Raw genomic sequence first — 17,071 nt, 5'->3', positions numbered from 1 at the left:
CTATAAGTAGCTTATAGACCTAGTCAGGATCCTTAGTTTATTTTGAATTGAAACAGCGACATTTGGAAGTTAATTAACACTTAAGTGTCCGTAGATTTACCGTTCGTAATTTGCTGCCATTGTTATACAATACGTTATATCCGAACTAGATAGCATAAGCTTAGTATAGTATAGTATACAATATAATACTGTCAATCAATCAGCAAAATCTATTAATCTTGTTCAACATCACTGTCAATTACAATGTACTTTTTAACTAAATACGTATAAAGACTTAGATTACAGACGTAACATAATTAATTAATACGTAACTTGATACAGAAGTTATATAAACAGAACTCATAGATAATACTCGATATTGAAAAATATATATAGCGTTATAACTGTGTTGGGATACAAGTTTAGGGTTATAATTTTGTACTGAAATTGAAATTTTATTGAAATTAAATCGAAATCATGACTCAGACCAGAGCAGCAAAGCAAAAGGCTCAAGCTAATGGGAGTGCTGTGGCTCAGGGGAGAACTGAGGGGGGCAGTTGCCCTCTGAATCACAGTCTTTTAAAATGCACTGCTTGCATGATGTTTGTGGAGCAATTGGGTACGGGACATTATATTGCCATGGGGGACGTCCTTGTGTGTGCACGCGATGTAAGGAGTGTAAGGAAATCAGGCGACAACTCAGCGTTGTTATGAACCTATATGAGAGCTTGAAGGACAGGGTGGATGTCCTCGAAGGATCTAAATCGAGGGGCACATCAAGCTCTCAGCTGCCCACATCAATGCAGAGCTTGCACTTGGTCATCACTTAACACAGCGACAACCTCCAAGGCAGAATGCGCTGGTCCCACAGGAACTAGTAGTTGTTGGTGACTACTGTCAAGGAAACGGGGAACATGCTTTGTAAAAAGGATATGTGGAACAGGACCAGGGTATGTCTGCCATGGGGAAAGGTTGATGATGTTGTAGATGTATGAAGAGCAGATATCATCTTGTAGAGCAGATATCATCTTTTAAGGGCACAAAAGGTGATATAGTTGTACACATTGGCACTAATGATATTAAGAGTAGGAGACCGGCAGAATTACTTAACAAGTCACTATTGAAAAAAAACCATGAATTAGGGTTCAATTTGAAAGTTTCTGCAATTCTGCATAGACACGATAGGAGGGAGTATATGATGAGAGCCTTGTCAATCAATTCCGCCCTGGAAAGACTGTGCAAAGCTCAAGGGGTAGAATTTTTTTTCAGCCTTGCCTGTGCTTGCTAACAGGAGAGACTGCTTCTACAGGGATGAGATACAATTAAATAGAAAGGGTGCAAGAATATTTGTTGATGCTATCGAGGCAGTGTTAGGTTGGTCGGAAAACTGCTAGCTTCGGGGGGGATACAAGGATTAATAGATTAACAGTAACCGCAGGCAGAGGTGAAAGTGATTCTTGCACTGCTTCTATTGGAATGAGCAACAGCCTGGAAAACAAGATTCAGGATATTTCAGAGACTTCTGGGAGTCGTTGCGGTACAACTAAACACATGAGTTGTATTAGGGTAGCTAAGAATAGGAACAGGTGCATGTATACCTGCGTGTACACCAATGCTAGGAGTTTGGTAAATAAATTTGATGAATTTGAGGTATTGCTCAAAACATCAAAGGCAGATATTTGTTGGGATATCAGAGACGGTGTCACACAGATATAAGTAATGCAGAACTGGAATTTAGGGGGAACAATGTGTACAGGAAGGATAGACAGGATAGGAAGGGGTTATGCCATTAGTTAAGAAACACATAAAATCCAAGGAAGTGAAGCCAGTCGACATCACTGGACAGTGAAGTGTCGAGACAGTTTGGTCTGACATAAGTATTAGGAGATCAAAATTGAGAGTAGGAGTGTGCTATAGGCCTAATGACTCCGATGTGACTATAATAAGAAACTGTACAGGGAAACAAAGTGGGCCAGTAAATCAGAGAGTCTTATAATGGGGGATTTTAATTTTCCAGATATTGACTGGAATTTGTTTGTTGGTTACTCACACACTAGCAAGGCTATGGTGGATTTATTGGATGATTGTTTTCTACATCAGCATGATCGGGAGGCAACTAGAGGGAATAATACTCTTGATTTGATTATCAGTATTCATGCATTAAGAATCTACAGATAAAGGAACCACTAGGTGGTTCCTTTATCTGCTATGATGCAGTCAATAGGTGGCAGTGATCACAGTGTGCTGAAGTGGGATTTACTCAAAGAGAAAACTACCATCGGGGATAAAGGGAAGGGTTTTTGCTTTCGTAAAGGCAAATACGATGGTCTGAGACAGTATTTAAATTCTATACAGTGGGACTAACTGATGATGTTACCATCAGCAAATTCAAAATGGGAAGCATTCAAAGAACTTATCTTGGAAGCTACTAGGCTTTACATACCAACTAAGAAATATTGTTCAAGGTTTAGGCCTAAATGGATGTCAGATGAACTAATGAGACATATGGCAGAGAAGAAAAATGCATGGGATACATATAAATTAATGGGTGAAATGGAAGCCTATGATAGATATAAGCTGGTCTGTAACCAAGTCACAAAGGAGATTAGGCAGGCAAAGGCAGATTATGAGAAATCCTTCGCAAAGGATACAAAGAAAAACAGAAAAGAGTTCTTTACCTATGTAAACTCTAGAAGGAAAGATATGAATCAGATTGGTCCTCTGGATATTGATGGTTCAACAGTTGAGGATCCTGCTCAGGTGGCTAACAAAATAAACGAGTATTTTGCATCTACATTCACACATGCGGAGGTATTCAGGAAGGGGAATGCCAGAGGTAAAGTAAACTCTGGCAGTGAGTTAGATGATTTTGTAATAACTGAGAGGAAAGTGGAGGAGAAATTGTTGAGGATAAACATAAAAAAGGCACCTGGGATGGATGGGATCTATCCAGTTATATTAAAGGAGGCAGCAAAGGAAGTAAGCAAACCCTTAGCCATAATTATGAGAGCTTCTTTGGACTTAGGGGAGGTACCCATAGATTGGTGATGTGCAAATGTGACCCCCAATTCACAAAGGCTGACACAAGTAATTATAGACCTATAAGTTGAACTTCTGTTCCAAATTTCCTTGGTGATTTTAATGTTCACAACAGCAGCTGGCTTCCGTTTTCTTGTCACACCGACCCAGCAGGTCGAGATGCTGAAGCTTTTACAATTACTAATGACCTAGCACAGATTGTTCATTTACCTACAAGAATACTGGACAATCCTAATCATACAGCCAATACACTTGATCTTTTTCTCACAAACAACCCTTCTAAGTACACGGTCGAAGTGAGAGATCCTTTAGGCACTTCTGATCACAACTTGGTGATTGTCTCTTCTCCAATGGAACCGTTAGCTCATGGCTATTCCCAACCTCATGTTATTTGGCATTACAAGAATGCAAAATGGGATTACCTGCGAGACTTCTTTTCTTCTTTTCCTTGGTCGGATTACTGTTTCAAAACTTCTGATGTCAACGTTTGCTCAGATCGTGTCAGTGAAATTATTCTTGCAGGAATGGAATCCTTTATCCCACACTCCACTTTAAAATCTCATCCTTTATCTAAACCTTGGTTTTCCAATAAATGTGCTAAGGCTGTTCAAAAGAAGAATGTTGCATATCGTAATTGGCTTGTTTCTAATTCTTCAATTTCATTTTCTGCCTACATCAAAGCTCGCAATAATTGTAAAGCAGTCATTAATCAGTCCAAACTAGAGTTTGAACAGGCTAAGAGTAGAAAACTTGCTTCTTGACCTAATGGTAGCCGAGCATTTTGGTCTCTTGCCAAAGCTATGGCCGCAACTTTTGCCCATCTCTGCTCCCACCTCTGTCCAAACCAGATGGTTCTGTTGTCACTTCAGCTAAGGATAAAGCCGACCTTCTAAATTCCCATTTTTCTTCCAACTTATGTATTAATGATCTTGGTAAAACACCTCCAACCATTCCCAACATGGTCCATTCAATGTCCCCTGTGGTCTTCCGTCAAAAGGATATCAGAAGGATTTTGATGAATCTTGATGCTAAGAAAGCTACAGGTCCTGATGGTATTTCTCCACTTGTTCTAAAAACCTGTGCTCCTGAACTTACTCCTATTCTTTGCTGCCTTTTTTCACTTTCTTATTCCAAAGGTGTTTTTCCTTCTGCTTGGAAATTTGCTCATATCCAGCCAGTTCCTAAAAAGGGTGACAAATCCCTCAAATCCAAATTCCCATTGCAATTACTTCTACTCTTTCTAAAGTAATGGAGAAATCAATTAAACGTCAACTCTTAAACTACCTAGAAACCTTCCGCCTGATCAATGATCGCCAGTGTGGATTCCGTCAGTGTCGATCCACTGGTGATATTCTGGCTTATGTTGCCCATTTATGGACTAATTCAATGGAAAAGTTCAGTCAAACACAAGTAGTTGCTCTTGACATCTCAAAGGCTTTTGATCGTGTTTGGCATGAAGGTCTTCTAAACAAGCTTCCATCTTATGGTTTGCCAACTGTTTTTAGTAATTGGTTATCCAGTTTTCTCTCTGATCGCTCACTGAGGGTGATGGTAGATGGCTCTCTGTCTTCTAATGTCTCCATTAATGCCAGTGTCCCCCAAGGTTCAGTTCTTTCCCCCACTCTTTTCCTCTTGTATATTAATGATCTTCTTCCATTGACTGGAAATCCTATCCATAGTGTTGCCAATGATAGCACATTGCATTCCACTTTCCATTTTGAGAAACCTTGTCCTGCTCAATCAGCTTCAACTTCTCGAAAATTTGCTACCAATTCTTTAAATGCCGATCTTCAGGTAATTCTCCAGTGGGGAAAAGACAACTTAGTTGATTTCAACCCTTCTAAAACTCAGTCTTGTCTTATATCTCGCAAAAAGGATTCTTCTGCTCCCATGCTTATCTTTAGTGACACTGCAATTTCTAGGCAAAACGATATATCTCTTTTGGGGATTACCCTGACTTCTAATCTCTCTTGGCACAAGCACATTACAAATATTGCTTCCTCTGCATCTAAAAAACTTGGTTTTCCCTTTCGCTCTCGGCGTTACTTTTCTTCCAATCAGTTGCTCACTCTGTATAAATCGCAAATCCGCCTTGCCATGGAATATTGTTCTCACATCTGGGGTGATGCCCCCAAAACCTCTCTCAGGCTTCTTGATTCCATTCAGAAGAGGGCAGTTAGGTTAATTAATGATTCATCTCTAACAGAGTCTCTCCACTCGCTTTCTCATAGACGTACTGTTTCTGCTGCATGCCTCTTCTACAGATACTTCCATGGGCACTGTTCTTCTGAATTTGCTTCTATAATTCCCGCTCTCTCTTTCAAAACAGTCTGAACACGTGCCGTCACCAGCCAACATCCATATACTGTACAACTTCAAACCCACAGAACCAACTTTTCATCTTCCTCATTTATTTATTCAACTGCCGTTTTCTGGAACAACCTTCCTTCATTCTTATTTCCTGAAAATTACAGTCTACAGAATTTCAAGTCCAATGTCAACAAATATCTTCTTTCTTCTTCTCAACCTCCAACCCAAGCACGGTACTAAGTACTATAGGTTCTAATACCTCTCGTGTTTGGGGTTTACATAAAAAAAAAAAAAAAAAAAAAAGAAAATTAATGGAAGCACTGGTTAAAGAAGCACAGCAGGATCATCTAGACAAGACTTCAGTTTTAGCTCAGACATGGCTTTGTTAAGGGAAAGTCTTGCCTGCCTGACCAATTTGATTGGATACTATGATGCAGTCACAAAAGAACTGGATACAGGGAATAACTTTGATATTATATACAGTCGATTCCGGTTATTTGGGACACATCGGGACTAGTGCATTTTGGCCCGAATAAGCGGCTGCCCTAATTATCTGAAGTTTCACATAAATAGTTAAAAATACAATGTACCCCTCCCCTTTTTACAATTGGTTCACTTTTCAATCAAATCACGTTACGACGAACTCACTATAGTAAAGTAGCATTCACTGTACGATGTGTAGTAAGCGGCATCATTGTGATCACGTTTGTGAATTGAATTTTAATTCTCTTAAACGCCGATTCTAATTAGCAAAAATAGGAGGAAATTTATCCACAGGCTATGAAAGTAAAGATATATTAAGCACAAATTTACCTTTTATTACTTTACCAATTAAAAAATTAAATGATACGTGAAAATCGGAAGTATATACGTGATAATTAATACGTACTGTAATATGTACATATGAACTAGTTGACATTTCTGTTCACTGACATTTGTGGCTGGGGGTTAAAATTTAAAACAGTAAAAAGATAAGCAATCATTAACAAAGAACACGGCACACACAAATTGCAATAACACGACACGCACAAGTGAGAACCGAGTAACGAGTTACAAAGCTTTAAAAATAGGAATGAAGAGATTCTGAAAATTAATTTTTTTATATGATTGAAGATAGTAGTAGTAGTGTTATGTTATGCAAGAAAGCAAGTGTATGAGCTTATGCAGCATCAGCCAAAAAAAAAAAAAAAAAACACACCACTCCCTCCAAATGCCTGTCCAGTTCCTCCTTAAATTTATTTAACCTATCAACTTCCACAACGACAGATGGAAGTTTGTTCCAGCAATTAACCACCCGCTGGCTAAAGGCAAATTTCCGCACATCTATTCTACATCTGTCTTTTCTTAATTTGAATTTATGCCCCCTTAGGTTCGTAATCTGAACAAGTGGAAGGATCCCATCAGAATTCAGCGTGCTTAATCCATTCAAGGCTTTATACACCTCAATCAGATCACCGTGCAGGTACCTAGTCTCCATCCACTGCAATTTGCAGAACTTAAGCCTCTCTTGGTAAGAGGATCCCTCCATTCCCCTCACCAATCTTGTTGTCCTTCTCTGTACACGCTCAAGCAAATCTACATTCTTCCTAAAATGAGGCCTCCAGACCTGTACACAGTACCCAAGGTGTGGCATGACCATTGCCTTATACAGAGGGACAATCACCTCCTTTTTCCTGCAAGCAAAATTCCTATATATCATTGAGAAAACCCAATAACCTGCCTTGGCCGCCTGTCTGTATTGCTCAGAAAACTTTTCTACCACCTTAAGTGTAGTACCACACAGTTGGTACTTTTCTCTCTTGTTACTTCTACCCATATGCAGTACTTTGCATTTGTCAAGGTTAAACTTCAGTTGCTACTTCTTAGCCCATCTGCCCAAATTATCTAGATCCTGTTGCAGTAGCACACTGCCATTAACAACTCTGCCAACCTTTGTATCATCTGCAAACTTCGACACTAAGCCTGATATACCTTCATCAATATCATTGATAAATATAGAAAACAACAGAGAACCCAACACTGAACCCTGTGGGACTCCACTAATAACATTAGTCCACGAAGAGCAGCACTCATTGATTACCACCCTCTGTCTTCTCCCATTCAACTGATATTTAATACCATTCTGCTCCAATTTGTACAATAGTCTTCCATGGACAACAATGTGAAAAGCTTTCCTGAAATCCAAATATATGATATCAAAATTATTTTTTGCATTCAGTTCCTTTGTAACCACATCATAATATCCTTATAATAAGATTCCATGGAAGTGTGAACATATTTCACCATAATATATACCCAGAGAATTCCAGCTGTTGGCATTATCACAAATTCAATAAGATCAACTTTACTATCCATTTATGACAGATTGCACTAACAGAAAAGCCCAATAAACAGGTGACTGCTAATTGTTTTATGGTTGTGACCTCCAGAAATCTGACCGAACCTCGTGTACAGTCGGAGACAATCATAGGGTAATCTCCAGTGCTGCGGTCTCCTGCCTCGATTAAACGGCATGTTGTCCCAATTAAGCGAAGTAAACTCTGGCTATTTTCTCGATTGGTTTCTGTTCTTTAAGTTTGCCACAAATAAACAGCTGCCCCGATTAACCGGTGGCCCAAATAACCGGAATCTACTGTATTTGGATCTTAGAAAGGCTTTTGATACTGTTGCACATGGAAGACTGCTGCAAAAATTGGAGCAGTGTGGCATTGGAGGCAAATTGCTGCTATGGATAAAGGGATGGTTGAGGGGGAGAAGACAGAGAGTGGTAATAAATGGACACTGCTCATCGTGGACTAATGTTATTAGTGGAGTTCCTCAGGGTTCAGTGTTGGGTCTGTTGTTGTTTTCGGTATTTATAAATTATATTGATGATGGTATATCAAGTTTAATGTCCAAGTTTGCAGACGACACAAAGGTTGGCAGGGTTGTTAAGGACACTACTGACGCTATGCTGCTGCAACAGGATCTGGAAAGGTTGAGCAGATGGGCTGAGAGGTGGAAAATGAAGTTTAACATGGACAGATGTAAAGTACTACATATGGGAAACAGCAACTCCAGAGCAACTTATCAACTCTGTGGTACTACGCTGACAGTGGTAGATAATGAAAAGGACCTGGGGGTAATTGTGCAGGCAGATATGAAGTTCTCTGAGCAGTGCAGACGGGCTGCAAGAGTAGCTCATGGTGTATTGTTAATGATATACAGGAATTTTTTTAGCAGGGATAAGGTGATTATTCCCTTGTATAAGGCAATGGTGAGGACACACCTTGAGTACTGCATACACATCTGGAGGCCTCATTTTAGGAAAAATGTAGAGTTGTTAGAAAGAGTACAGAGAAGAGCAACGAGATTAATGAGTGAAACAAAGGGTTTCTGTTACTAAGAAAGGCTTAAGTTCTGAAAATTGCAGGGTCTGGAGACTAGGCACCTGCCAGGTGATCTGATTGAGGTGTAAAAGGCCTTGAATGGTTTGAACAAGCTCAATGTTGATGTGATTCTTCCTCTAGCTCAAATTACAAACCTGAATGGGAATAAACTGCAACTGAGGATAGACAGTTATAGAATAGATGTGTGGAAATTTGCCTTTAGCCAGCAGGTGGTTGCATGCCGGAACAAACTTTCATCTGTCGTTGTGGAAGTTGACAGCTTAAATAAATTCAAGTTTGAACTAGACAAACTTTTGAAGTAAACGGGATGGGTTTTTTTTTTTTTTTTTTTGCTGATGCTGTATCAGCTTGCTTTCTGGCATCGTATGCCTCTACTAATGCTAACTTGACACTGATGTCACTATGGTAAATAATTTCTGATATACATTTAATGATCACCTTAGCACATTTCAGTCATGCATGCCTGTCACAGGGTTAGCAAAACTAACTTATATTTTATGAAACTTAACAAAATTTAAGATATGATATGATGCAATAAGGTACAATATTTTATTTCATCACCATAATTATACATCAGCTGACACATATGGTATACACAAGTTTTCAAAATGAAAAAACAACTAACAAATCTGAATCTTAATTTTTTTGAACATTAGGAATAAAAAATGCAACACATTGCATGTATCTGGGTTTATTAGCACCTTATGTATCCAATCCTCCTGGATATTAAAGTTAAGATAACTATTTAAATTATTTGCTAATTGAACTCATAATACAGAAAATAATGTGGAATAAAAAAAAAAAAAAAATAAAAAAAAAAAAACTTAGCTCGGAGGTTGACCATTCTGGAAAAAGGCAGAAACTAGAATCCCAATCTAAGATAATTTAGGGATTCCAGAAATTACAGAATCTTGCAGATAAAATTTTCATCACATGTACTGACCACAGAGAGGGATCAATAGCATGATGAAAATACATCCAGTGTCTAGATCCCTAATACAACCTGAATTAGAGTGTGTATTTTACCTGTTATAAAGTGACTGTGTATCAAAGTAGATAAATGAATATAATTTAAAATGTTTTAAAAAAGTGACCTTTTAAATGAATGAAATGAAATTACAGAAAATAAAATCGTCACATATCTTTTATATTTAGAGTTAATGAAGGGAGAACAATTTTCATAAAAAAGTTTCAATATTCAGTACGAAGCTAAGCAGATAGAGATTAGTTAAGGCAATTTACTCCTTGCAGGTATAAAATAAATGCAGTATACACAAATATTAATTTCTGTTTACATACAATATGACCACTAAGGGCAAGAGGAATTATGAATTTTCTGTAATTGTTTTAATGCAGACAATATAGCAACAGTTAATGGGCCACACATTTGTGGCAGCATAGGGGTTTGATCTTGCAATGTATGTGCCTAAGTCCAGGAATGTTACCCAGGACTGTAGCACCTTATCCCTATTATTTATTGACATTATTACTTGGTTATAAAACTGTTAATAATAGTAAATGGTATGTACATTACTTGTTTATACTCAGGCACGATCACCAGGTCAGTAGAGTTTATAATAAATTATCAATACAAACATTAATCATATTTAGCAGTCATGAACCTAGGTCCACTCAAAGAGCTTGTGTTACTGCACTCTTTCTTCTGACCACTCGGCTACATCTTTAATAAGTCATTCTTCAAGATAGATAGATGTTAAATTATATTAGATTTAACTGTCCAGCCAGATCTATCTTTGAATTAATAATTTTATAAAATATTTTGAGCACAAGAGTTTTTCTCTTTCTGCAACTGGCTTACAAAGTCTAGTTTTTAGATATAATGTGACTTCAATTTTCCAATGGTGATTGTTAGTTACAGATTTTTGAAAAGCTTCTAGGGTTTTCCTCCTCCCCCCAAAACATTAATACAGAAAAAGCATTGTTATCTGGGAAAAATAAGCACTCTTAATGAATTAAATATGTTGATTATAGTATAGCTATGCTATGTTTCACCAATTTATAAAGTATGTGTGCTACACAAAAAAAAATTAAGAAACTAAGCGTAATATATATATTTTTTTTAACTACAAAAAAAAATTGTGTAATTTACTCTTTTACTATGTGTAGCTGTATCTCCCTGAAGTGAGACAATTAGATCCCACTAAAGAGAAAGCTTTAAGTTTCCTCTACACAAATCTTAGTGCTGGAATCCTAGAATCCTAGATCTTAGTGCAGGAATCCTCATCCTGGAGCCTTTATGCTAATTATTAGTAAAGAGATGTGCCAAGATGAAATTTGGCACATCTCTTAATAATAATTAGTGATTACAAATTATATTTATTTTGGCATTCAAAATAGACATTTAGGAAAGCTCCCGAATTTTACAGAGCCTGTGACCATCAGTATATTGTGTCTATAAATTGTGTATTCTATGAGCAGTTTGCCTTTTGCAGATGAAAAACCACACATGCTCTAGGTGAACTGTCAATCATGTTGTGAAAGGAGGGAAAAAAAATTTTTTTTAAAAATTCCTCTTGTCTTGATGGGACTCAAAAACAGGCCTTTTTTTCACAGAGGGTGGAAAACTAAAATAACCACTGCTAGTCTGAGGCCACTGCTATATTTAAAAAAAAATTATGATAGGTTAACTTTTAGGCACTGTCAGAAAGTTAACTTGCTATTTATTTAAACGATAAGACACTGCTAAAACAGCTCATTTCCTACTAAACAAAATAGGCTTATAAAACAGCTATTTTATAATTTCCAAGTTCTAACTGCACATACAAGGAGACTCACCAGTCCCTTATATGAGGGACTATTATTTCCAAAAACAGACTGATAGTACTTTCTTTGTGTCACATTTTAAATATATGGCAGATTAAATTTTTGGCAACATTTGTTTAAAGTAGCATAATACCAAAACAATTCTTGGTAAAATCAAAGTTCATTCTACTATGAGTGTTAAGAAGTTAAGTTTTAGCCAGTTTAAATCTTGCAAGGGAGAAGAAAATCATCCTTCTTCATTATATAGTTTAAGACTACATTTATAATATAAATGGAACCTGAAGTCCAAAGTGCTTGGAGATATGTGAAGTACTTCAGCATTTCAGATGGGAAAATGCTGGAGAATGAAGCTTTTACTGTAGCCGATTTTTCAGAAAACTTTGTTACTTTTCGAAAATTTGTTAAGAACAGTTAAAATGGTGAACTGCGGTCTAATAAATACCAAGGAAAAAGATCATTTGCACTATTGTAAAAAACATCATATAAATACAGTGGGGCCTCAACTTATGATGACATCGCCATCATAAGTTGAGGCCCCTGAGAACCAATATACCTTCCATACGATCTCTTATTTTAAGGACCGATGATATTTGCAGGTACCGATGGCTTTCCGATATAGTTGGAAAGATACATGGGTGGAAATTTTCAGACACGTGGCACACGGAATATCACTCGAACGATTGTTCTCAACCAATTAGCATCTTTGTTACTGTTCAACAACGTTATTGTTCAATGTGTGGCATGTGGAACATCACTCATACAATTGTTTCAGATCTATGATGATCTGAAACTTAAAGCTCCATCAACCAGTGGCAGTGATGTGAGCATTGAAGACTTTAAAGCCAGCGGAGGCTGGTTCAATCACTTCAAAAAAATGGCGAATATCAAGTGTTGAAAGGCATGGGGAAGCATCCAGTGCTGATAAAAAGTAGCCGAGACCTCTAAAATTGAATTCCAAGAGTTTGTTAATCAGGATTATTTTCCCCAGCAGGTTTTTAACATTGACGAAACTGACCTCTTCTGGAAGTGAATGCCCAGCAGAACGTACATCATTAAGGATGAGGCTAGTTTACCTGGGCAGAGCCTATGAAAGATAGGCTCACTCTCCTGTTGGGTGCCAATGCCTCTTGAGATTTTAAGCTGAAGCCTTTGCTTGTGTATCACTCTAACATGCCCGGAGTATTTAAACAACAAGAGGTCGACAAAGGCATGCTGGGAGTCTTTTGCCACAGTAACAAGAAGGCCTGGGTTACAGGATATGTTTTCAATGAATGGGAGCTTGAAGTTTGCTGTCCTGCAGTGAAGAGTTATCCTGAGAAAAATAAGCTTCCTGCAAAGGTACTACTGCTGGATAATGTGCCAGGCCATGATTCCAACCTTGTTCAATCTCTTGAGGCACAATCTAATTTTGTTCAAGTCAAATTTTTGCCACCCAACACTACTCTTCTTCTTCAACCAATGCACGAGCAAGTGATTGCAAACTTAAAGAAAATCAACACCACAAATGTTTGCAAGTTGCTTTGCAGTGACCTCTGGGAAAAATGCTGTCACTCTCAAAGATTTTTGGAGGTCGAAGTTCAACATGCTGAACTGCGTGAGGCTAATTTTAAGTTCTTGGAATGATGTTTCCACTAGGTGCTTAAATTCAGACTGGAAAAACATCTGGCGTTTAATTAACCATAACGATGACGGATTTGAAGATGGTGCTTTGACAAATGATACTGTCACTCTTGGTAAACCAACAGGTCTGGAGGTTGGCAAAAAGGATGTGGAGGACCTTATTGATGCTCATGGGCATGAGCTAACAACAGAAGAGCTAAACGAATTGGAGAAAATTATGGAGAGTGACACTGCAGAGGAAGAGGAAATAAAAGACACCCAAAAAGTGTCAGCTGAAGACTGTCATTTCTTGCTGGGAGCGTTTAAGAGAAGTGGTAAAAAACACCCCAATATTGAAAACACTGAACTCTTGATTGGCAAAATGGAAGACAAAGTCATTTCTTACTTCAGGAAGCTACAAAAAAAGTCGTCAAAAACAGTCCACTTTGGACAGTTCCTTTGCAAGTAGCAGCAAAAGACAAAAGACTGAAAAGATACCTGATGCTGATCCCACCACCATTGACTTCATCAGCTCTGCACTTCAAGTCTAAGGAAAATGCTAATTTGTTTGTTTTTTTATTTTAAGTTGTTTTATAACTACTCATTAAATAATCTTTATAAAAATGAAGTATAACATGTAAGAAATACCTATTTTATGTGTTGTTGAAGAACAAATTACAGGAAATCAATGTTTTATTGGTTTCAACTTACAGTATTTTCAACATACAATAGGTTTTGTGAAATAAATTACCATTGGATGTTGGGGGCCCCACTTTATTGCTTGAACAGATATTTCTATAGATTTTATAAAACAAAAATCAAATTTTAATCATATTTTTCTTGCCAATTCTACTTATTTAAAATTTTAGATTAGTATAAAACATAGCTACGATGCTCAATAAGTTCGACATTGTATTTCAATATTTGTAGAACAAGAGAAATCTACCTCAATATGATACGCTGAACCTTCTGTCCACTCTCCAGCAATTAAAACGAATATAAAATTAATTCAAAATGATTAGAGTAATAAAAACAATTCAAAAATCAATTAAAAATTCCAACATAAATTTTGCATAAAGAAAGGAAAATTGTTTTTCAAAATTTACATTAAATTTTTTTAATTGATTTTTTATTGTTTTTATTACTGTAATCATTTTGCATTAATTTTATATTCGTTTTAATTGCTGGAGAGTTTATTCTTTTTAGTCTTATTTTTCTACAAATATTAAAATTAATGCAATATTAGAATAGCAATAATACCTCTAGAACAAATTAACAGTCTCAGTATAAGGAATCCAAGTCATGCAGAGAGTGAAAATCAGAGAAACAGAAGGATGGGGGGGGGGGAGAAAGGGAGATTCACACAATAAGAAAAATTCCAGTTATGGGAATCATTACATTTAAAACAATGCATAATACACTTGACATATCAATAACACAAAGTATAACTGAAGAACAATAATCAAAAATAAGTTTGATAAATGTAAATTTAGAGTAAATGAATGTTAAATTATTTAATTTTTTGTACAAAAAATATACACACCTTTTGGGCTAGTTGTGAAGATATCCTTCCAATGCCATCTGTAAATATGTACTGCTTTTCTGTGTCAGGATGCTTTACACTTTTGATGTCCTCTTCTGGATTGGAAACATTGGTATACTTTTGTGCAACAGTTACATGTCCTTTAGACTGTGATAGCATCTGTCCCATGCGGGCCATATATTTAGCAGGATTCCTTATTTTACTTAAATCTCCAACTGAATTACGATAATACTCTGCAGTATTCCCATCAGGATCAACAGCATATAACCACATCCCATGTTCACGAAGCTGACTTGTTGAGCATCCAATCATCTTATAATGCCGGCAGCCAATTTTTATGCCTTTCAGTAAAACCTTTTTCACATGATTTTGGATAAACTTCAATTGGAAAGACTTATTTCCTTTTATATGAAAATTGAGTTTGTCATAATTGTCATCCCTGAACAAAACTCTAAAAATATAATCAGAGTTACAGTCTCTCAGCAATCGATTTTTAAAAGTTGGATACAGAGGTAAGAGAAGCAGTCTAGTTGGTGTTATTATTGCTTTTTTTATTCTCACAATTGAACCTGAACCTTCATCCAAGCTTTCCCTTAATTCATTTTCACGTGCACAAACAAGTAACCGATGTAAAGCTGAGTGAAAAAACACAATGTTCCAATTCTCCATTGCTAAGTATATTTCTTCCAGTGCACTACACAATACATGAGGGTTGTTTTCAGCAGCTTCTTTTAACTGTTCATTCACTTTTTCTAAGGTTCCTTGAATTTGTATATCATCACAAACTCCATAACCTCTTGATAATATCATCTGTAAGGCATAAATACAGTTGAAATTATCAGTGCACAAGGATGGTGGTTGGGCTTTAAGACTAGCTTCAACTGTTTGCATTGGAGCAAAGTAAAGTTCTATGTTGCTACCACCTCCTCTGCACCTGTTCACTACTTGAATAATTATATCCCAGATGTTTCCTTCAGAAAATGTCATTTTCAACACATTTGAGTTACCCACTGAATTTTTCAAACCGTTAACAGGCTCATTTTCAATGTGGGTAGCCCTGCACCACATTGTAGATGATGTCACATAGTTTAAAGAAATGTACTGTTGCTTTTCATCTTCATCATCATTTGGCTTTTCTTCTGGCATTTGAATGGCATACATCAGAGGAGGGTGGTTTAAAAACAGAAACATTTCAGCTGTCATTTGTCTGCAACCTCTTGCAGTGTATACTGCAACTAGAATTTTACTGATTGAAGAATAAGTAACTTGAAGATAATGTAACTTATGGGTTTCAGAACTGCAAACTTTTTGAGACATTTTGGAAGTACTGGCTTCACATCGAGTCTGAGGGGTGGCTGCTCTCTTTTTCGGTTTGGCATCTACATCAGCTACTACAAAATATACTGAAAGCTGCTGACAATCATGTTCAAAGTTACCCTCTATTTGTGTAAACTTAAAAGTATTCTGCTGACATTTGAGGGTCCTTGCAGTTGAAAAGTGTTCAACAAATGTGTTTAAACCTACTACTGTCCCTAAAGCAAACTGGTTAAACTTCACTCTTCTATCCATACTATGAATTTCACAATCCTTTTCAGATTCCAGAAAGTTTAACCACCAATGAGGTAATAGATGCCACTTCTTTGTCTCACTTATGGAAGGGGTGCACCACAATTTCACCAGACTATATTTATCCAATTTTCTTCCAAAGTCAATCTCACACTCCATATCATACATTATTTCCTGATAATAACGAAGGCTTTTCCTTTCTATGCAGGCTTTAAATTCTATTTCCAAATGTAGATGTTTTCTTATTTGGTCTTTAAACCAGTTAATGCTCTGTCCATCAAGAGGAAGACATGATATATGAACTACACAGCATCTCGCTTTCCCTTCTGACATTCTGCAAAAAAAGAAACAAAAACAAATTAATTAAAAGTGATACTGGTGCAGACATTGCTCCTTAAAGCTCTTCAAACAGAGAAGTTTTTCCTGATTTATTTTCTGCTTTATTAGTTTAAATTGTCATATTAACTTATTTTCTGGAGTGGCTTTATATTCCTGGTTACGATACTTAGTTTAAAGTTTAACTTAGACAGATATTTCGTAGATATTACTTAGTATCGGTAACGGTATCAAATCCACGTGTCACAAATTGAACGAGAGGTCTTTTAACCAAATTTAGTCGATTTATTAACCAATTGTTATATCGAATTATCTTCTGTAAGTAGATTATAGACCTAGTCAGGATCCTTAGTTTATTCTAAATTGGGATAGTGAGATTTTGAAGCTAATCAATACTTACGAGTCCGTAGAAATACCGTTCGTGAATTCCTGCCATTTTTACACGATAGCATCAGCTTAGTGTAGTATACTGCATAATATAATATTGTCAATTAATCAGTAAATCTATTAATCTTGATAAACTTTG

General features: G+C 36.7%; 1 protein-coding gene across 1 annotated transcript in view; it reads right to left on the bottom strand.

Moving 5' to 3' along the window:
- Window positions 1-17,071, bottom strand: part of LOC150080015 (uncharacterized) — a 244,699-nt gene that overhangs the window by 195,027 nt on the left and 32,601 nt on the right. Inside the window, exon 2 of the mRNA XM_090383382.1 lies at window positions 14,644-16,543. Within this exon, the coding sequence (XP_090239508.1) occupies window positions 14,644-16,542 (1,899 nt within the window). The 5' untranslated portion in view covers window position 16,543. The remainder of the gene's footprint in view (window positions 1-14,643; window positions 16,544-17,071) is intronic.

Source organism: Mastigoproctus giganteus, chromosome 10, assembly GCF_048544385.1.
Source record: "Mastigoproctus giganteus isolate SK-2022 chromosome 10, ASM4854438v1, whole genome shotgun sequence".
NCBI classification, from domain to species: Eukaryota; Metazoa; Arthropoda; class Arachnida; order Uropygi; family Thelyphonidae; genus Mastigoproctus; species Mastigoproctus giganteus.
The sequence above is the reverse complement of the archived record's forward strand: the minus strand, read 5'-3'. Positions and strand labels throughout refer to the sequence as shown.